Source organism: Brachypodium distachyon, chromosome 3, assembly GCF_000005505.3.
Source record: "Brachypodium distachyon strain Bd21 chromosome 3, Brachypodium_distachyon_v3.0, whole genome shotgun sequence".
Taxonomy (NCBI): Eukaryota; Viridiplantae; Streptophyta; class Magnoliopsida; order Poales; family Poaceae; genus Brachypodium; species Brachypodium distachyon.
In genome coordinates, this window is record NC_016133.3 from 10954384 (window position 1) to 10976143 (window position 21760).

Consider the following 21760-nt stretch of genomic DNA (forward strand, 5'->3'; position numbering starts at 1 on the left):
TTTTTCTTTCAACCAGTTTTATAGTACTGCCATTTAGGCCATCCACACGCGCGACCCATTTTCGTCAGCCGTGAATCCGAAACTCACCGACTGGGCGGTCTAGCGGGCCGATGCATTTGTGCCGCATCCGCTTTTCGATCCGTGGAGACGCATTCCGGCTGCAAATCTGGGTCGGATTTGATCACGGACCACGAAACAGAGCGTCGCTCGGTCCGCGCGTCCGCTTGAGGTCAAACCCTTTCTCCTTTCGGACCCACCTAGCAGCGTCGGAGAAACCTCACACCCACTTCACCGCCCCGACCCAAAACCCTAGCTCCGCCACCTCCGACCACCGCCTAGACCCCGTCCTCGGGAGCGATGGCGCCCAAGAAGCCGAGACCACCGACTCGGCACGACCACGAGCGGGCTCCTCCTCTAGTGCCCGCCATCGCCACCGCCTCTCACCGATCCCACCGACGCCCTTCCGTGTGACGCCGCCGGCCCGCTGCCCGGGCCCGCATTACGTCAACGTGAGGATGGCGGAATACTTCTGGGGCCATGGCATCCCCGTGCCGTGGTCAGATGTGCACCTGTCGCACGGGTGGCATCTGAGCCCCTAGTGGGTGCCGGTGCTTCCCGTCTCGGCGAGCGGCCTAGCTCACCGGGTGGAGATCCTCCATCGCCGGGCCGAGCTCTCGGACGATCTCCGCGATGACCCCGACTTCGCGGAGGAGTCCCCCTACAGGTTCACGACGGAGCACGACATCCGCTGCCGAGGCTACTTCGCCTGCGTCCCTGCGAGGAACGTAGCACAGCCACCTCCGCCTCCTCCAGCCCTCACCATCATCAAGCAGGAGGAGGAGGACAAGCCGGTTGCGCTGGTCCCGCGCACGGCGGAGGAGGAGGAGGCGATGCTCCAGGCCGCCATGGTCGAGAGCGATCGCGAGGAGCTGGGCCGCTGGCCTGGCCTCGACGCGACGCTCTACATCTCCACCCTCACCGACGAGGATGGGGCCGCGCCGCCACCGCCTCCGTAGGCGCCCGAGGTCAAGGAGGAGGAGGAGGAGGAGTGGGGCGGTTCGTTCGGCGACGACGACGAGGAGATGGCCGCCTGGTCGCCGGAGCCGGAGGAGCCGGAGATCATCGACTTGGAGTCGGACTCCGAATTGATGACCTCCTTTATCCCCATAGTAATTTTATGTTTTCTAGTAGTAGTTTAGCTATATATGTATGAACTTTGCACTACTATATAGGTGAAATGTGTATCTATTGTTTTGGTCTTCTTCTTTTCTGAAATGGGTCGCCCCGCTAGACGCACGGCCTGACCCAAATGGACGAAGGCCAGACAGGAGGCCTTTTTTGTCCGGCCCGTGACCCAAATGGACCCTACCAAAACAACCACAAAAAGTGGTCCGTTTGGGTCGCGTGGTAGGAGTTTTCCTTCTAAACCACTAAGGCTGCCTTTGTTTAGCCTGGAGCTGATAACAAGCTAGCTGGAACCGATAGAAGCTAATATTATGCTGGAGCTGGAACCTGACTTGCCGTTCGCTTAGGGATAGTAAAACTGTAGCTGTGACTGGATGGGAGTGAAATGTCTTGATTCATGCAATTTTTTATAAGTGTTGAGTTTGCCGATGTAATTGCAAATGACAAGTTTAATAGTTGTTCTTGGCATAAGGCTGGTCATAGTGCATGGTAATTTAGAGTAGTAATATGTTTTTGTTACGACTCAAGTTACTACCTCCATAGTGGGTAGTAACATATATGTGGTGTCATACATTGTATTATTTATTAGGTTGTAGACTCAGATTGCTTTGGTTTGTGTGATGTTATGGTAACATATCTAATCACCACAAACCTTTCTCTCCTCATTAATAACATGTCACGTCATCAAATTTGATTAGTTGGCACTTATGCTATCACCGACTGTCACTGGACTAAATACATCTGCTAATTCCGACCGGTTTCTTCGCATTCTCGTCGACCTGCGGGTCGCTGTCACCGTGCTGTTCATCTTTATTACGTTCATGCTGCCACCGCCCGTTACTGTACCTTCGTTGCGTTTCCAGCTCTTTCCAGCTCGTCGTAACATACAGGCGTCTAGCTTACTCTCTGACGGTGGGCTGCTATGCATGCCGCTGGTGGCCAGGCTGTTCCTGTCAGTGTGAAAGGGTGCGAATTGAGTTGTGCGTTGGGTTGGTTGGTCGGTGCATGGCCCGCTTTCAGTTACGCTCGGGCGGCAAGGCTTCATGCAGACCGGCGAGTGTCCCATGCGCTGTCCGCTGGAAGGCTGTGGACTGTGTGCAGTTAGGCAGTATTTTGGGTTCTGGAGCCTTCCCCTGGCCGATCAATGCGCTGGCTCTTCGGAGGGTTCGAGAGTCCGAGCGCTGGCAAATTTGGAGGCGACAACCGCCGTTCTGGTGGCTTCCAATGGTGTCTACATATAGAGCTTGTGCCGGCGTTGCTTCAACACTGCTCTCTCGGTTCGGTTCTGGTTGGTTGGCTGGCCTGCAGATGTGATCCGGCGAGATCGGCCTCTCTTCCCTGACCACGGCGTCCCCCCGCGCCCCTCTTCCTCCACCATGCCGGCACGTCGCCAACCCTATAGGAGGCCCTCGCCCTTCTGCTCTCCTCAGCCTCTCTCTCTGCGCGAAGCTCCTACTCCCACACCCCTGCGGTGAAGGAGTCCCTGCGCCGGCGTTCGGGTCCCCTGCGGCGTGCAGTGTTCTAGCCGGACGGACGAAGATGACAGCAGGATGGTCGATCGTGGGGGATCTCGCGCCGGGGAGAAGGCCGTGCAGGTGGAGCTCTCCAGCGGAAGTGTCGGCTGGGGCAAGACCCCCGACATGGCCTCCGTAACAGCCCCTTGGCGCCGTGCTCGATGACTTCGGTCACGTCGCCGGCGCACTCTCTGGACACGCCTTCGCCTCGGTAGGTATTGATGCACCACAGCTGGACTAAAAGTGTATGGGCGCATCGAGGATTACGTACCCTAATTAGGGGCTCTTGTCATGTCAATCACCGAGCTTAGTAGGTAACAGGCTTAATGTTGAGTTTCTCTTTCGATATCGGTGTGGTGACCAGCCACTTTTACATGGAAGCAGTTAAGCCCTCAAGCTTTAGCAAAAGGCCCTCTAAGCACATTACCTCCAATTTGAGAATTGACGTCAAAAGGTGACCGCAAGAGAGAGAGCAGGGATGTAACTTGTGTGTGAGCTTGTGCTGAATGGAAGAGTGGCTGACCTAGCCAAGAAATTCATGGTCCCGTAGTAATATTAATCATCAAAATTAGTAGTAATATTAATCATCAAAATTAATTTTTTTCTTTTATATTTTGTTAGTGTCCTTCATATGATCATGAAGGGGCCCAAATCCCAGGTGGTCCGGACCACCCTGGCCACCCCCTAGATCCGTCACTGGCCTGGGTGTGAGATTGTGCTTAATGCAAGAAAAACTTGCCCACACAAGGCCTAGATCAACAGTACTTTTTTCGGCTACGGCTGGCAGACAATCTCTCTTCTGATCTAACATCAACGATATGGCAAGGTCGGTAGCACACACAAGAACTTCAATACTAGCATGCATTAATTGCTGTACTCTGTTTCTCTTCTTAATAAAGTTCGGCCGCAGGCCCTTCAATATTTCCATTGTTGGATCTTAATTGAGCAATCATGTTGTAGGCTTGTAGCCAATATCTCTGCATTTTGAAGTTAATTTCAATTTAAGTCATGTTGATTAGTTCAGTATTTTTGTATATTTACCGGCCTGTGAGAAGCTCTATTTCTCTTCACAGAAGAGGTAACTAGATATTTCCCGCTTTGCTGGTTCAAAAGGTTGATATTGGATTCTTATGTCTTTTTTTATTGTTGCCATTTTAAACTGGCTGGATCGCAGTGGGAGACAGGACACACTCTCCGAAGTGATAGCTGGTGTTACATCTCCCCTTGAGATTGATTTTTTTTTTTTTGCACAAGTGCTCATTCTGCAACTAAGCATACTTTCACCTCAATGTTATATGCACAGCAAGCTTTTTATTTCCAAAACTGAATTGTTCGTGGGAGTGAATAAATACTTTTGTCATTTAATTCATGTTAGGGTAATCTAACAAGGAGAAGAAAGCAATGAGCTAATTAGTATTGGACCTAGGAGATGAAGCAAAGCTAATTAGTATTGGACCTAGGAGATGAAGCAACACGCGAGGAATTGAGAATTCTTTGTGCTTTCCAGCATGTCTATAGGCAAGTGGTTTTGTCTGCTATTGTTATAAATTGTTACTCACTCCAATCCATTATAAGTGTCAACTTTGTACTAAGTTTAGTATAAAATCTGAGACATTTATTCTGAGGGAGTACTATTATTTCCAGGCAAAATAATATATACTATTGTTATTGTTTTCTTTTCTTTTCAAATCCAAACTATCAATATTTCAGTGATCTATACCTCCACTGTGACAAAAGTTTGATGTCGGCATGGAGCGCCTGAAGCTTCCTGGGGATGAAGAGCAAGCTCATCGTTGTAACTCTCTTGGTTAAATCTTTCTTTTGACGAAAACGGCAGCGCCGATTGCGCAGAGCTAGGGAGCTGACAACCAGAGAAAACAGCTAACTAAACTAAACCGCTAAGAGCTAAGAGGCTACTTTGATTAATAGACTTTTACACAATGACATCATTCACCTATAAAACAACTCTTCACTCGAAAATTTAATGAATTATATTAGGATGTGTGCGTCAATAAATGTCTTCTTTTCAAAAGAGAAGGAAAATAACTATTTATGTGAACCGGAGATTGTAGGTTTGTTGACAAATCCATCATCATTTAGTTTTGAAATTCAAACGCTTGTGGCTCACTACTAATTTTGTTTTCTTTCATTTCTCTAAAGAACAAACATGTTTTTATATCCCTGATAAGATCTATCACATGTGCCTATTTTAAAACATATCATGATGTCCAGGTTCGTGTCTAGAATCATGGCAACATGGCACGGGGTCAATTTCTGAGCCATTTCAATCCTGATATATGTTCATGGTGTATCTTGATCTTGCGGACAGATCAGAATTAAATATCTCTTCTTCTGTTAAGAAGCAAACCAATTTTGGATTATTCTTATCTATTCATTCTTTTGTATCTATTGAATTTGCACATTCTTGTATGTGCATTCATGTATTCTGGCATGTGGGTGTCCCAGTACAAACATGCTGATATAGTTGTATACCCCGTGGGCATGGCGTAGTAAGGGAAGAAAAGCTAACTTCTTGAGGGTTCATATTGGTTCATGAATCCATATATTATGAGTTTGTGTTGTTTCATGGGGTAAAAGAATTCAGCTCCACTATTGTTTTCTCCCAAGAAAGAAGAGTTACGTTGTTGTTGTACAAGTCATTAGGATCTGTATGCAAAATCACTTGCGGTGGGTATTTTGTTTCTAGGTAATTCATTAGATCTTCCCAGCGATGCTATTGTGCAATGCAACCACATCAGATTTTACTTCATTTTTCTATAGTAGAAAACATACTTATCATACATTATTTATCATACATTATGTGACATACAATGTCTTCATCTGAGACATGAGATCTGCTTATAGTTAAACAAAATCCATGAATGAATACAATGTCTTCATCTGAGACATGAGATCTGCTTATAGTTAAACAAAATCCATGAATGAATTCAGTATTAGAAGAGAAACACCTCCTGGTGTGGTGGTAGAGTTGTGGGTGTATCTTCAACCAACCATGGTTCAAATCCTGGTGTTCATAGTTAGTTAGGGCTATCCAACTAAAAGTACGAATGGTAGGTGACCCATGCATAAGCAAAAATATGGCAACAGCGTGATTTATTGATTGACGATTTTGCGAACGGCGCAAAAATATGGCAACATGGTGACGATTTTACGAACGGCGCAACGCGCGTACACAGCTAGTAAAATATCTAATTTTGACATGATTTATCTAAAATTGTGTGTTTTGCCTAGATTTAACATGAATCGACTGATTTCATATAAATCATCCATGAATGTTTCGGAACAATTAAACAAAAAAGTTGATGACCATAGGCTACAATTAACACTAAGGAGCGGTATCTTATCTAATTCATACATCAAAAATCATAAAATTCCAACTGAGGAAAACTAAGATCTCAGATCGGGCGCCCGGAACCCTTGCGTGGCCGCCGCGGAGGAGAATCTTCGGGAAGGGTCTGTGGAGGAGAAGGAGAAGCAGCAGGCTGGGGGAGTACGCAGATCCGGCGAAGCCTTGAAGGCGGAGCTCGGTCGGGCTTTGCCGGTCGTCGGCCGACGGAGCAGGCGCGGCGGCGGGTCAGTGGAAGGGACGGAGACGGAGGAGAAAGAGGAGGGGCCGGTGGAGGAGAAGTAGGGAAACGTGGGGAGGAGGCAGTCTCCGTCACAGATCAGGCTAGGGCGGGCCGACGGCGCGCCCGGGCGGCGGTGGACCTCTGTCGGCCAGCGCTTACTCGCCCTTGGTGACGTGCGCTCGGGAGTCGGGTGAGGGGAGGGGAAGACAGAGGAGAAAACGGTTCGGCAGATATTTTCCCCCTTGGGCAGTTTGGACTTAAATAACAAATAAATGGCAAGGGCAAAGGGGCGTGGGAATTTGTTCCATCTCCAGCACAAACAAGACCACCGATTGAAGAGCTTGTGCTCGGCAGTGCAAATATGGATGGAGCTTCTTGTATACAGCCAGCTGAATTTTTGCTGTTTGTTTTGGTTTGTTGGCTTATTGCTCCTCAAAGCTACGTAAGCACAAGCCGCCGCCTAAGGGTGCATTTTTTTTGGCTTCTAAAAACGGCTTTTCCTAGAAGCTGCCATCACCTAGATCCCTAGAAAAGCCGCATATCAGATTTAGTTAGTTTTTCAAAGTAGTTTAGACCAAACTAGTTTGGTAGCCTAATCAAATTTAGGTGGTGACTTCTCCAGGAAGCTGGAGGAGAGCAGCTTCTCGAAGAAGCCGGTACAGGGAGCTGAAAAGAACTAGCTCTAAACAAAGGCATCCTAAGAGCAACTCCAGCCGTCCCCCTGCCCCCATATTGTGTCCGACGCTAGGCCATATGGGGGGGGGGGGGGCGGTGCACCCTCTTCGTTTGAGGCCCATCCGCACACACCCCAAACGGCGGCCCCCCAAAAAACATTTCAAATAAAGTTCTGCCGCCACTTCACAGGCTGGCCCGAATCACCAAATCGCCCAAATTCATCACAAGTTTCGGCGATCAAAATAACACCAAACTTAAAATAAAGTGAAATCACTCGGTCCCTTTGTCATCCGCCGGCGTTGATGGCACTTCCGAGCTCGCCGGTGGTGTACAAGGGACCGGAGTTGCTACTTCGGGTGGTGATGGCGCCGATGGAGCAGAGGTGGCCGGTGCTGCTGTGGCGGGCGCCGACACCGGCGCTCTTGCTTCGACCAAAATGAGCCTGCACGGGCCGTTGTACCACGCCTTCACCTCGGCGTCCATGCCGATGGTGTCGCATGTCAAGATCAACAAGTCCTCCCACCTCTTCTTCGCCGCGACATTCACCTTCAGGATCTCGAGCTTGTCATCTTGCTTCTTGATCACCGTCGCTCCCCGTGACGCCACGACCTCCTCCCTCTTGGCGGTAAGCTAAGTGGCTGGGTACCCTGCTTACTCCTGGCACCCACGCATCGGTTAGGGCGTAGCCCGGCAACTGACCAAGGGCGACGCAATCCGGGAACTAACGTTGCCGGCCCACACTCGGGGGCTATTGTCCCACCAGTGGCCCGCTAAAATGGGTGGTTGGTGGTGTTTGCACTAGGCTACCCTTCGCGTCAACGAGAAGAATTTCATCGATCGGATCCCATTGATGCTGGACGCGTGGGTCGCAATGGCCAAAATGCCACAAGATCAGCTTCCCGGGCAGGGCGAGCCCTAGGAGTTCCTCCCGCAAGGCCTGGCAGCAGGCCTATGTGAAGACACTAACTGGTAAGACCATCACACTGGAGGTTAAGAGCTCTGACAACGTCAAGGCCAAGATCTGAGGAAAGAAGGACGTCTTCCCGCAAGTGCAACCCAGGGAGTGCCATCGCAGCAAGTTTAAGGCGCGCTATCCCCCGCAACGCACCTGGCTCCCCTCGACAACCCTCGCCTGGGCTTACAGGTGGGGGCAAGAGAACAGTGAAGACAGGGCAATAAATGCTCCAACAGGGGCTAGAGCGGCGGGTCCAGTCCTACACAGTAAGGCTACGACGGTTACCCTATAGCACGTTTTATTCACCGCACACAGTAATTCGATCGCTGCATGAAGCACAGCGTGGCTCAACATGGCTACCTCTCTTGTTTTCTTGACACACAGTTAGCTAACGTGTCACATGGTAAACATTGGCACCTGTGGTATCCCCTTCAGTATAAAAGGAGGACCAATGCCATTGGTAAAAGGGTTCCAACATTTAGCCAAGTCAGTAGACTCCTAGCGAGACAAGTAGCAAAGCCCGGGAACTCCTCGGCAACCTATAATCTACTCAAAACCCAGTGAATACGAAACTAGAAGCAGGACGTAGGGTTTTACACCTCAGGGTGGCCCGAACCTGGGTAAATCCATCGTGTCACACTTTGTGTCTTTGGCCACGCCGGGATCGCCGGAGCGATCCCATTCGCCCTCCACCGAACCAAAAAGGAGGTGCATGACATCCCCATTGTCGGAGTTTCGGGCTCCGACAGTGTGCCACGACGAAACAAGGGAATGAAAGGTCGCTTTGCGTTGGATGCGCTTTACCCTACCAACTATGAGGGCTCTGTTGTCTTGGGGAGCGTTGAAGCTTGCTTCTTTTCCATACTTTTCTTGGTCATCAATACGGCGACCTATTCTTAATAGAACCGATCTTATTTTCACTACAAGCGGAATTTCGTGCTTCTGCTGAATCCTCCCTATCTCCTTATCGAGGTTGTGTATGTAGCTACTGCCTGGTAGGGCCGATAGTAGTACACTGTTTGGGTTGGAGTTAGGACGCTTCTCACCCGCTACGAGTCGTCCGGCGGAAAACTGTTTCTGAATGGGGTAAAAGAACTTGGAATCGTCGATCTCTTCCTTCAAGATTGAGATGAATCGATGTCCGTCGATGGTGTGAAAACACTTCCTGATGTCGAATTCCAAAAACTAGCGAGAGGTTCCCCACTCTTCTTTGATCCGTTTGAGGGCCAAGTGGCAGCCTCGACCTGAGCGGAAGAGCGATGTGTCTGGAAACTCGGGAACGTAAATGGATTCGGGTACCATTCTGATCGCCTTTTCATGATCTTTTCTATGGGTAGAACTACTGTGAGCGGTCTAAACTTCGACCCTACTTTCTTTCTTCATTTAAAAAAGGGGTAGCGAAGCCTGTTTTTTGCTCCCTCAGTTGATAGATCAAGGCCCCTCTTCCCGGCCCGAACGAAAGGCTCTTTACTAAAGGAAAAATTAGCTAGCTCAGCAGGTTTGGACCCGGGTGAATCAGTTCAGTGAAGGTAGACTTAAGACTTTTCCAATCCGTATCGGGCCGAACGGACCGCGCCAGGCTAAATACGCACCCCTAAAGTTGCCCTCGACAAAAAGAAAATATTCAACCCAAATGCTTTATTTCATTCCATGTACGTGGCAACGCGTACTAGTTTTAGTGTCTAGAAACGGAAATAGTACTATCTAAACATCTAAACATCCGGTGGCCGTTGTACACGGAAGGGTTGCCATCCGCGTGCTCTGCCGACAAAGCCAGCGGAGCAGCTGCCTCCTCTCTCACCCCGCGTGACCCGTATCCAATCTAACCCTCCATCCTTGATTCCCAACTTTTCTTCCGATTTTCCTCCAGGGCCAATAGTAGTAGTAACCCACTCTGCACACCATTAGTAGGATGATAATGCCCCTTCCCTACCACTAGGGGATATCATTAATGCCATGCTGGCTGTTACTACGGTGTTGTTCAACCCCTTCTTGTCTCCTCTCCCAGATCTCGTCGTCTGCTGCTTCTTCTTCCTCTGACGTAGTAGTCCTGCTTCTTGCCTCCCCATGTGATCGAAGGCCGCGGGTCGTGCTCTTTGCTCTCTTGTCTGCTCGCTTTTGTTGGGTCCGTCGGGCAGATGGGGTTTTTCAGCTCTGTGCTGGGTTTCTTTGGGTTTGGGGTTGGAATCACCATGGGGCTTGTGATTGGGTACTATCTGTTCATCTACTTCCAACCCACCGATGTGAAGGTACAATTTGCTTCAACCCCTGTCTCCCTTCTTCGTTGTTGCTGTATTTTTTTTTTAGCGGGTAGTGTTACTGTGTATTTTGGGCATCGAGGAGAATCGCAGGACGTAACTGTTTTGGGTTCTCAATGTGAAATTATGTAGTAGTGTTTAGTCGGAGTTGCCCTGTTTTCATCTTAAACATACAATAGGATTGCCGTCTGGTTGGCTGCTCCCATCTATTTAAGGGAAATTTGCAAAAACAATTTGATACTGCAGCTGAATTTGAAGGATTTTATCCTGTGTAAAGTGCAAGCCAGCTATCTAGCGCATTAGGTTTTTCCTAGATCAACATACAGGGCGTGACCATTTAACGGTGCTCTACCTTTTTCCGGGTTCAGATTTAATATGTTACTAATATATTACACGCTTCTTGTGCCAGCAGCCTTTTTAGTCATTTAGTTGATTCATTGGTTACTGGAAATGAGTATTGGAAATCATGACCGACGGTGGTTCTTGTTTCTGTTACCATATGATGTCCTGAAAAGGCTATTTCTGTGATGCTATTTTTCCTGTTTCCAATTTTATTATACCACCGAAGTTGATATTCTCCAGGAAATATAAAACGCCATAGGTAAACATCTTGTATGTGCTTTCTGCATAGGTGAACTAATTGGGATGCAAAGATTGATTGCCTGGACATGCAAAAATCAATTTATCTGTTTCTTAGAGTATCGACAACTGATATATCACGTTTGCTTGACACTGGTTGCTCTGTATCTTAATTTTGTGACAGTGATTGTAAACTTAACTCCATGAGTATTTATTCCCCAATGCCTAACTAAGCATTAATGGTGATTGCACAGCACCCTGTAATTAGGCCACTTGTTGAGCTTGGTACAAAATCGTTGGAAAGCATGCTTCCTGAGATACCTCATTGGGTGAAAAATCCTGACTTTGATCGGGTAATTCTTATCCTTTCAGTGAAACTTCTAGTCTATTGCCATGCCATTGTATATTTGGACTGCGAGAACCTAACCCTACTGTCTTTCATTCCTTCATAAAGATCGACTGGTTAAACAAATTTGTCGAGAACATGTGGCCTTACCTTGACAAGGTATGTATGATGTTCAAAGTTCTTAAAGTGCAAGGTTCTCTGTGCAAGTCTGTTTTGGCTTTATTTAACTATTATCCTGAGCAGGCAATTTGTAGAACCGCAAAGGAAATTGCTAAGCCAATTATTGCTGAAAACACTGCTAAATACAAGATTGATTCAGTTGAATTTGAGACGTTAACATTAGGTTCACTACCACCAACATTTCAAGGTTAGCTCTCTTCTGAAGTTTTAGTTACCAATCTTTTGGGCTATTTGTTTCAAAAGAACCGTTATTCTCTAGAAAAGTAGCACTCACCTTCCAAAGAGTCTTTTCAGAATTTCTTCCTAGCTGATAAGAGTAGGTACTGAAAATTAAAATTCTCAGCTTCTCACTGAAAAATATATTTATGTACCTCTTTCTTTTTTTCTCAAACATGCCGAGCGGCGTGTCTTTTCCATTAAGAAGAAGGGCGCAAGAAGCGCAAGTACAGGCAACAAAACAAAGGAAAAGGTCAAAAAACAAAACAAAAGAAAAGAAAAGAAAAGAAGAAGAGAAAGAAAAACGCTAAACACTATATTTATGTACCTCTTTCTGCTCCCAGATGTGAAAAGACATAGTTGTCTTGAGAATAATAAGCAGTTAAGTGTGAAAAGAATGCTGCCAAGAAAGAGAGAATGGGAAACAAGAAAGGGAAGGCATGGATGGCCTGTTTGGCCTATCTTGTTGCGTGAGTCCCTTGTTGACTTGCCTTATTGGCATTATGCAAAACAAGTTCTTTTAGTTAATAAACGTAGTCAGTTGTTACAGTGTATAATCCTTTAAATTTTTAGTCCTGTTTTTCATGGTCTGGCTTAAGCTTCTGTAGCTCTATGATGATTCGGGGTCATCATTTATCAGTTGAACCCACACATATACCAACTCTTTGGCTTGAGTGTTTCATTTAAGGGTATAATCTGAAATACTGAAGCTTATTTTGAACACAAACAGTCATGTGTTCCGCTCTCTTGTGGCAACAATTAAATAGCTATGTACTTCTCTGAAATATATCTATTTGCCCTAGCTTAATCTGTATGCTATATTTGTGTTAGATTTTTGGACTTATACATGCAAGACAAGTGATGTCGGTTATTTATACAAGTCTCTTAACTTATGTACCCTAATATATACGAAACAGTGGTTTAAGGTCTATTTTGAAGCAGGGGTTTAGCTTTTCAGATTAAAATCGCCAATATATTGATTATTTAGGCTTGCCATAAATTTATAGAGGCCTAAAAATTCCTAATGTTAAGCTCGCGTAAACAAGCCCACGATAATTCATCAGCCAAAGATAGTATCTTAAGTCAGTACATTTGTCTTTATGCCATGTGATGGCTTTATGCCATGTGATGGCATCCATAGAAGTGACATGTTACGGCTTGAGTTGGGCATTCAAGTAGGATTCGGAGTGACATATTAGATTGAGGTGTCACCATTCAGTGTTGAGCCTAGCTACACTAGCGTGTTTTTTTGCTTAGCCTTAACAGATGGCACAGACAGTTACACCCTCCCGTGTTATGCACTTTTTTGTCCGAAAGCGCATCTGCGCTCGGTGTACAAGTGTCGGAGCCCGAAACTCAGGCACCGGGGATACCGAGCACCCCCGTTTTGGTTCAGTGGTTGGCGATGCGGAGTTCTCCGGCCTCGCCGGCGTGGTTCTAAACACGAAGTGTAGCACACGGATTTTTACCAAGGTTCGGGCAACTCGGAAGCATAATACCTTACGTCCTGCTTGTTTGTATTGTTTTGAGTGTACGTGTGTTTACAGGTTGCCGGGAGCTAGAAGTGGGCTTCCCGGGCTTGCCAGTTCTCTCTAGGACCTAATCTCTAAGGAGGCGAATCCACTTTCACTGTGGCTTCGGTCCTCCTTTTATAGCTTATGGGATACCACAGTGGCATGGTTACACGGTTGACACGAAGCCTAACTACGTGTTGACGGGGAGGTGAGTTGGCTTGGGGCTCCACCTCGGTGTCCTGCATGCAGCCCATGGTAGCTGTACTTGATGGGACTAGACGGGCTGTCTTGGCTTGCCGCCCTAGCTTTAGCTTTGACAGTGCATTTAATGCCACCGCCGTTACTCAGGCTCCCCGCACCACCCCGTTGCTTCCAAGGTGGGGTTGCTGGGGACGAGGCGTTGCCGCGGCCAGAGTGTTGCCAGTAAGGGTCTTGACGAAGATCTGCATACCACCGTGGAGACTCAGTACAAGGTGAAGGATGGACTCCTTCTGAATGTTGTAGTCAGCATGGATCGCCAGGTGTGTTGCCGGGGCAACACACTTATGGTGTTCCGGGGAGAAACCTGACTCGGGCCTGCAACACCGCGGCTGTTTCTGTGCGGGAACCCGTTGAGTCGACCCACGCCAGCATCAGTGGGACCCAGAGGCCACTGGTGCGACAACATGAGACGAGTGTGCGCTGCAAGATCCAACTGTTTTTTCCAGCCCATGAAACTGTTACTTGACCTTTTTATCAGCATACAGTTAACATGTTCTGTCAAGCTTCATGCACTAGCCAACACAATGAAAAGTTCGATCTAATGGAAAGGACTAGGCAATCCACCTATACACTAAAACACCCCCCTTGCGTGTGGTGGGAAAGACAAGACAACAAGTGTAAACTCAGAGATATGACTCAACAGGCCAATACGTGGAGGGAGGGGGTAACAACATTTTTTATTTTTTTAAGTAAGACAAATTGTGAAAGCCAGGACTTGAATTTGAGACCTTTGGCTCTGATACCATGTCAACCTTCATGCACTAGTCAACGCAACCAAAAGACTTATCTGATGGAAAGGACTAGGCAATCCACTTATACACTTCAACATGTTCAAACTTATAGTTGAATTATAATTCAAATGTAGGCATATAGTGCATACTTCAAAACATTTATATTCTTTTAAAAACGAAAATTTATCACCCCCGGCCTCTGCCTATAAATATTATGTAATTTTATTACGACCACAAAACTTGTGACCAAATAAAAAACTAGGGCGTAAACTCCCGGCTAATCCACCCTAGCTGCTTGGCGCCACACTCCATCTCTTCCTTGTTCTGCACCGACTGTAACAAACTCATAACCGCAGCCTGCTGATACATGAGAGCAACACATGTATAGGTGACTGCAGTTTTTTATGGTCAAACTGAATATCGTTCGGCATAACTGTATGGACCAAAAACCTGCTGCCGCCCCAACTAAAATTAGAGAGCGGAATGACTTATGCACACTTTATAACCAATACAACGAGGCAGGATAATGTTAAAAGCCAAATGAACAGCACGCCAAACAATTCGTGTCATCGCATTATCGAAAAGTAAATGTTGACGCTTTCCGGTTTGAAGCAAAAGCTGCAATGTGCACCCCTTGCACATTCTTTTAAATAAATTATCTTTATTGAGGATAATACCCTGCATAGGAATCACATGAACACTTGGATTTTCAGTTGTCATTTTAGTTTTCATTAATATTTTGATCTAAACCAAATACCGCATCCATTAAAGCCAAATACCGGTAACGTGTAAATCCACCGATAAGAATACCGATCCTGTGATAGTTCAACATCAGCCACTCTATTAACTATCCTGTGCCAAGCAACAAGATGGTAGCCACCTCAATGAGACGACAGAGGCATATTTTGAAGTTAAATAACGTAGGCATGGTGCTCAAAGTGTGGTCACCGAGCCTCTTAGCTTCCTAGAATCACTCTGATTCGCCCTCTCTGACTTGAAAATAGTCAAACCGAAAGAAGGATTCTTTGACCTGCATTGGACCCTTAAAAAATTGAGAATCTATAGGTTTACCAAGAAAGTTGTTTTTGTCATAAGTACTTGTTTTGCAGAAGCAATTGCCAAATCCTGTCTCGGGAGAGTAATTTAAATAGCCATTTACTCAATAAGCATTTGTTTTGCACCTTTAAATCTTGGATACTCAGACAGCCTTGGCCCTTGGAGTACGCAAAATATCCCATTGGGCTATTGCCAAACAAAAGTGATCTATAAAAGTCCAATCTCTTCCAGACTCCTTTCGGTATCTCCAAGAGTGGCATCATGAAAATAGCCAGGCTACTCAACACAGAGTTAATAAGGGCCAAACGTCTGCCGTAGTTTTTCTTGACACTACTCAAGGACTTCTCAAAATGGTCTTCAATATTTTTCCAATCTCAGTAGGGAGTTTGTGGTAGTGTACTTAAAAGGGAAGGAGCCCAAACTGCAGCTAAACAGCTGCATATAACCAGTTTGTGTCTCTTAGTCTTCCCAAAACAATACAAGACAATTTTATTAAGGTGATCCTCATACTCTCGAACATATTGAAAGTACGTTCTAAATTCACAGCTTGTGCCAAGTCATGATCCATAAAAAGTCATTAGCATATTGTAAAATGGGGAAGCCATCATCCGAATTGCCTGATTCTATGTTATACACGCTCGTAAATACTCATACTAGACTGTACGTCTCATTTGTAAAAAAAAACCTCTTTTATGGGCAAGTATGATATTTTATATGGCTGGTGTGGCATAGTGGACAAGCTTTTTACTTGCGGGCCAGGATACCATTTTGCTTATTTGTACTCATATCAGGATGCTTGTCTGCACCACTTTTTCTAGCTAATGTATGGTACTATACAAGCAGGTGCAGTAACATTAGCCATTACATACAAAAACCATCCACCCCTGCTAACTGAGACAAGTTACGTACTTACGTTAGAATTTAGGATCCTGAAATACTTTTATGGATGTACCTTTCTTTGTTTTATGCTGTAATTGATAATTGTTAGAGGTATTAGATTCTGTAGTTGATGAGGACATTTTGTGTCTAAACAAAATATTTAAACCGGTCACAGGGTGAGAGAGCTCTTCTCCCCTGGGGCATTAACTGCAGACATCAATGAATTCAGTACTCATTTTACCGTCAGATTATGGAACCAACAATCCAAAGTATTCTAGCATACAGCCTTTTGTGAATAGTAGAGTAGTTGTTTTCTCAGTAAACCATTCCTTTGTCTTATCCATTCAGTTATGCACCTGTGATAAATTTCTAACCACAGTACAAAACCTTCAAAATGCCCCTATTTCATGAAGAAAAGGTGCAACAGCGTGCTGCTCCGTTATGCTTCCTTTTAGTTATTGAAGGTCCGTAACATCTCAACGGCAACCAAATTGCTCTATGTTCCTATATTTTATATATTTTCTGTTCCGTTCGATTTGAATGGTATGGAAATCAATCTAAACTGTCTATGTGCGATTAAGCCAACCCCATTACACACTTGGGCAGTCACCCCTAATTTGCAAGGATGCTACAAGATCAGAACTCAAAACAAGTAGCTGAATTTTTCACTGCTTGTTATCCAATCCTTGCATGATAATCTGATTACCTTGACTTGCGTATCACCATCATCCTAAAACCCAATTTCTCATTATTTAGACATTTTCAGCATATTTTTTTCCACCTTCGTTCATTATACTAACGTATTTGTGCTACAATGTTTTATGCCAATCAGAATGCATGCAAGCTTATACCATAGATTGTTTTATGTGCAGAATAGCTGATATTGTTTTTGCGTAACCACAATATAGGGATGAAGGTCTACACCACAGATGAACAGGAACTTATAATGGAACCTTCAATAAAGTGGGCTGGAAATCCTAATATCACCGTTGTAGTAAAAGCATTTGGGTTAAAGGCAACTGCACAGGTATACCAACGAGAAAGCATGTGTGTGAGGTTAAAGAAATTGTGACAAGTAGATATAGTTGCTGCAGTATTTCATCTTCAAGGGATCATGATGATTAAAGGCTAAATTAAGTTCACAACTTATGCTGATCATATCTCATGACTAATACTATAGGTAATTGATTTGCAAGTTTTTGCCCTACCACGCATAACATTGAAGCCATTGGTCCCTAGCTTTCCTTGTTTTGCGAAAATAATGGTATCGCTCATGGAGAAGGTAAATTCTGAAACATGTATGTGTTTTGACCATATCAAATGGAATTGTCAACTTATGGCATTCACCCTTTTACAGCCACATGTTGATTTCGGTCTGAAACTGTTGGGTGCAGATCTCATGGCAATCCCAGGACTGTATGCATTTGTTCAGGTATTTTTTAGAAGCGGATAATATTTCTTTGCTTCCCAAGGTCCCATACTTTTCTAGTTCAGGACTTTATAATTTAGAACCCTCTGTTTTCTACTTATTAAAGTTGTTATTTTCCATATCAACATCTACACCAAGCTCGTGTCTCCAATCATTCCATCAACACATTTTCTCAACCAAAATCTTTATTTATCCATACCAACACAAGTACAGTATTTCTATTTCCTCAAGATTTTCATGCGCATATTTGTAAATGCTCCTTGTCTCCCCCCTGCAGGAGATTATCAAGACTCAGGTAGCCAATATGTACTTGTGGCCCAAAGTACTTGAGGTGCCAATCATGGATGCTGCAAAGTAATGCTATACTATGATTTTATTATCTATTTTCTCTTGTTATCTACAGTTGGTTAATTTAGTATTTTTCTATAACATGGAACGTGAAGTGCACAAAAGAAACCTGTCGGAATTCTGCATGTTAATGTTGTACGGGCCGTTAAACTTACCAAGAAAGATTTGATGGGCAAATCAGATCCATATGTGAAGATAAAGCTAACAGAAAACAAACTCCCATCGAAGAAAACTTCAGTGAAACGAAGCAACCTGAATCCTGAATGGAATGAAGAGTTCAAACTAGTTGTCAAGGACCCAGAATCTCAGGCTCTCGAGCTTACTGTTTTTGATTGGGAGCAGGTAATAATTAATGGTTCTGTATATTCTACCTTAGCTGTTTACTCCAGATGTAACGTATGTTTGCCACGCCAAATATTGTGCTAGCCAAAATTTTGGTGAAGGTTTTGGTTGTCCGTGAGTTGGTATAAGTGAGACATTGGCTTGCCAAAAATTTGGCTCTGATCCAAACAAGGACCAAAATTTTGGTCATGACCAAATTTTTGGTAGGGTGGACTTTGGCCACCATTCAAACATACCCATAATTTTCAACCTATTTTGTCCTTCTCAGGTTGGAAAGCATGACAAGATTGGAATGAATGTTATCCCATTGAAAGACATTGTTCCTGATGAGACAAAATCAGTTACACTTAACTTGCTCAAGACTATGGATTCAAATGATCCTGTAAACGAGAAGTTCCGGGGACAGCTCACTGTGGATGTAACATATAATCCTTTCAAGGAAGGTGACACTGATCTTGATACAAGTGATGAGTCTAGTACCATTGAAAAAGCTCCTGATGGCACACCAGATGGTGGTGGTTTGCTTGTAGTTATTGTCCATGAAGCACAGGATGTTGAAGGAAAGCATCACACTAATCCATATGCAAGAATTGTGTTTAGGGGTGAGGAAAGGAAGACTAAGGTATTCCGAGCAATTTTTTATATGATAATAGCCATTTATTCCTAGATGTAATAAATTATTTACTATGACAAATGCTAAATATAGTTGGTAGTTGTAGTCACCAGCTTACAGATGGACATGAACTGATTTATGCAGCACATTAAGAAGAACCGGGATCCACGCTGGGAACAAGAATTTGAGTTTGTTTGCGAGGAACCACCCACAAATGATAAGATGCAGATTGAAGTCATAAGCAGGCCACCAAGTATCGGTATACATTCCAAGGTAGTGATTCTTTTCTTTTTCTTTTCTGATTTGGGTCCTTATGTTGTTATATGATGAAATATTTGTTTGAAATCCTAAAGTTTTATTATTTAGAGATTTGGATTTTACTCCTGCAAGTTGTCAAAATCTACTCCCTCTGTTTCACTGTCGTTGACTTTGGTAGTCCCAAAATATCCGTCCATTGAAAAAAAAATCAAGATTGTAGTAAATGCAATGTTTGCACTCTCTCAACCCCTACTTTAGTGCCACTAATCATGCTATTTCCATCAATAAATTACTAATAAGCAGTGTTGAGAGAACCACTAGGAACCAGCTGGTAACTGCAGCCTGTGGGGTGTCTAACAGAGTTTCTATTGATTATATGTTATGAGCTGATTTTATTTGACTAATTTGTAGATATTTTTAGTGAAAAAACATAATTAACTAGAATTTAGAAATTTGCAATCAAGTCATAATTTTCTCCCTTGGATTATGTCAATAACTTGATAGTTCCTATCAATTTTCTTATAGTTTAATCTGGCCTTTATCTTTGAAGCAGGTCCAGAATACCTATAAAAGGTTGTTCGTAGCTTATAAATTGTGTTGTGAGACGACTTATACACCTGGAATTTACTTATGATTGTACTTCGTAACTGACCTGCTTATTACATAACCAATTGTAACCATTTCATAATGAACACATACGAAATGGTTACAATTGGTTATGTAACAAGGAGTCGGTGTGAAAATGCAGAAAGCAAGGTGTCATATACTAGCTTGTTCTTTTTTGGATGTCTTGTTCGAATGCATTCGGTCAACATTTTAAAACTTTTGGACACATCATGTTGATGTCCAATTAACAATCTAAATAGAATGAAGGTAGCATGAAATATATTGAGTTTGAACAACTGAATGAGATAACCTTAGACATAGGCTTGAAGTGGATTGCAATTTTTTGTTACCAATATTGTGTTAGGAGGGCCTTAAACAAGCTATGATGCTTCCATGCACTAGCCAGTGTACCAAATTGCTCAGCTCGATGGAGCAATGGTGGCACCATATTTCCAACAAAACAGTGCTCGGTTTTGAATTGACTAAACTTCAAGTTGCTACTAAAACTCCCACCTGTCAAGATGGGATGTTCCCCATCTGATATTATCTCTGTTAATGGGAGATTTGGACTTACAATTACTGGTATTAGAGGATCTTAAAGTAGAATATATGTACTTATGCTAATGAACTTATATAATGTTCTGGTACTTTTATGTTATAGTATGTCTGGTTATGGCTTACAAAGTTCATTAATCATTGGCTCATTGCTTTTCTTCGTGCTCTTCTTTTCTGATATGTTTCTTTTTATTGCTGATCTGTTTTTATTAGGAAAACCTAGGCTATGTCGTCATTAGTCTCGGAGATGTTATAAGCAACAAGAGGATTAATGAGAAATTCCATCTAATTGACTCAAAAAATGGTTGCATCCAGTTGGAATTGCAGTGGAGAACATCTTGAAAGGCCCCCGTGCCTGAAGCCACGGACTTGTAAAGTTTCTATTGTTTCGAAGCCTCCACATTTGTATGTAGCAAGCGTTCGGCTGCGTCCTGTTGTACTTAATTGTGAACTGCGTTTCGTTTATTATCTTTCGGTCCTTCTTTGGAACTTTGTTGTTTCGCAAATTTTAGAAAATACCCAATAATTGGAAGTAGAACTAATATCCAGGAAAGTACTTTTCCATCTTATTATATATACATGAACATGCAGATGCTCAGATATTACCATGAATTCGGTGTTTTAACATTTACTAAGAATTGGTTCTCTTTATTCCTTTTTTTTGTAACTCCTTTATTTGAATTTCTACTAAAAAATCAAAGAAGACGAGTCGGGGAAGATGTACAATTTTGTGGAATGATAGACAAATCAGAAGTACAACAAATGTTCGGAGTTCAATACTCCTCATCCAGAACCAGGACGATCCTTTTCATGAAAGGATGCTGCAGCAACGGTGCGAGGAGTTTGATAGGGAGCACAAGCCCCAAGGTAGGGGCTATTCATGCCCGTACACCACCGAACCAACATCAATCACTATCGACTCCTCCATCATTGGCTTTGACGACCATCGCCGCCGCCTCCTGGACTACTTCTATGAGGCGTCAGACATTGCATGGTGCTCACCATGCCGCCGAGGTCTGCTTTATCTTCAATAAATTTAGTTTCGTTTGATCTAGTATGCAACGAAATATGTGTTTTGATCTTTGTATCAATGCAATGCATATGTGTTCAAACTTTGTATGGAATGCAATGATAGTTTATCATTGTACCTAACGGATTGTTTTTGTGCGATCTAAATATTGTGGTCTAACATTGACACCACGGACGTTGTAAGCGAACAAAAGTGAGTGGTGGACAATTGTTTTGGCCCGGCACGCTTTAGCACCGACACTTCGTAAGTGAAACCTACAGTACTACCCTGACAGTTAAGGACAAAGTCCTCTGACGCTTCTTATGCATCACCATTGATGCATGGTGATTGACGCTTCCATCAATCGTCAGAAGAGACGGTCCAAGACGCATCAGAGACTAGCCATTGTGTAGTAGGGAAAGAACACTTTCAGCAAAGTCGTCAGGCATGTGGCATCGCCATCTGTGCGTTCATTACGTCACCTTGCTCTTTTTCCCTGGGTGACCGAGAATATCCCATGACAAAGGCCTTGCCGAGTGTCTAATAAAAGGCACTCATCAAAGTGTGTTACCACCGTTACGTTTTTCGACAAGGTGGCTTCGCCGTGGGGGCCACTCAGCGAAACCTTTGCCAAGTGCAAACTTGGCTTTGTCGTGTATCC

General features: G+C 44.2%; 1 protein-coding gene across 5 annotated transcripts; it reads left to right on the top strand.

Moving 5' to 3' along the window:
- Window positions 1-9663: 9663 nt before the first annotated feature.
- On the top strand, window positions 9664-20725 carry LOC100836784 (synaptotagmin-2). 5 transcript variants are annotated; one of them, XM_024461308.1, is made up of 13 exons: window positions 9664-10168; window positions 11011-11109; window positions 11211-11261; window positions 11346-11469; window positions 16353-16403; window positions 16848-16966; window positions 17120-17237; window positions 17334-17371; window positions 17646-17722; window positions 17812-18058; window positions 18327-18680; window positions 18816-18944; window positions 20304-20725. In XM_024461308.1, exons 1-13 carry the CDS (start codon window positions 10058-10060, stop codon window positions 20430-20432), a joined length of 1647 nt encoding a protein of 548 aa, XP_024317076.1. In that variant the 5' UTR covers window positions 9664-10057; the 3' UTR covers window positions 20433-20725. The 5 variants fall into 5 exon arrangements, with proteins under 5 accessions (XP_024317076.1, XP_024317075.1, XP_003573210.1 ...); XM_024461307.1 differs by having other exon boundaries at window positions 9666-10168; window positions 17120-17221; window positions 17297-17371; XM_003573162.4 differs by lacking the exon at window positions 16353-16403 and having other exon boundaries at window positions 9669-10168; window positions 17120-17221; window positions 17297-17371.
- Window positions 20726-21760: the final 1035 nt, after the last annotated feature.

Bases quoted from the DNA above. Each gene is read 5' to 3' on its own strand.
- LOC100836784 (XM_024461307.1), top strand. From the start codon at position 10,058: ATGGGGTTTTTCAGCTCTGTGCTGGGTTTCTTTGGGTTTGGGGTTGGA. The intron at 17,723-17,811 runs GTAATGCTATAC...TGGAACGTGAAG, and splicing joins CCAATCATGGATGCTGCAAA to TGCACAAAAGAAACCTGTCG. The intron at 18,945-20,303 runs GTAGTGATTCTT...TGTTTTTATTAG, and splicing joins GTATCGGTATACATTCCAAG to GAAAACCTAGGCTATGTCGT.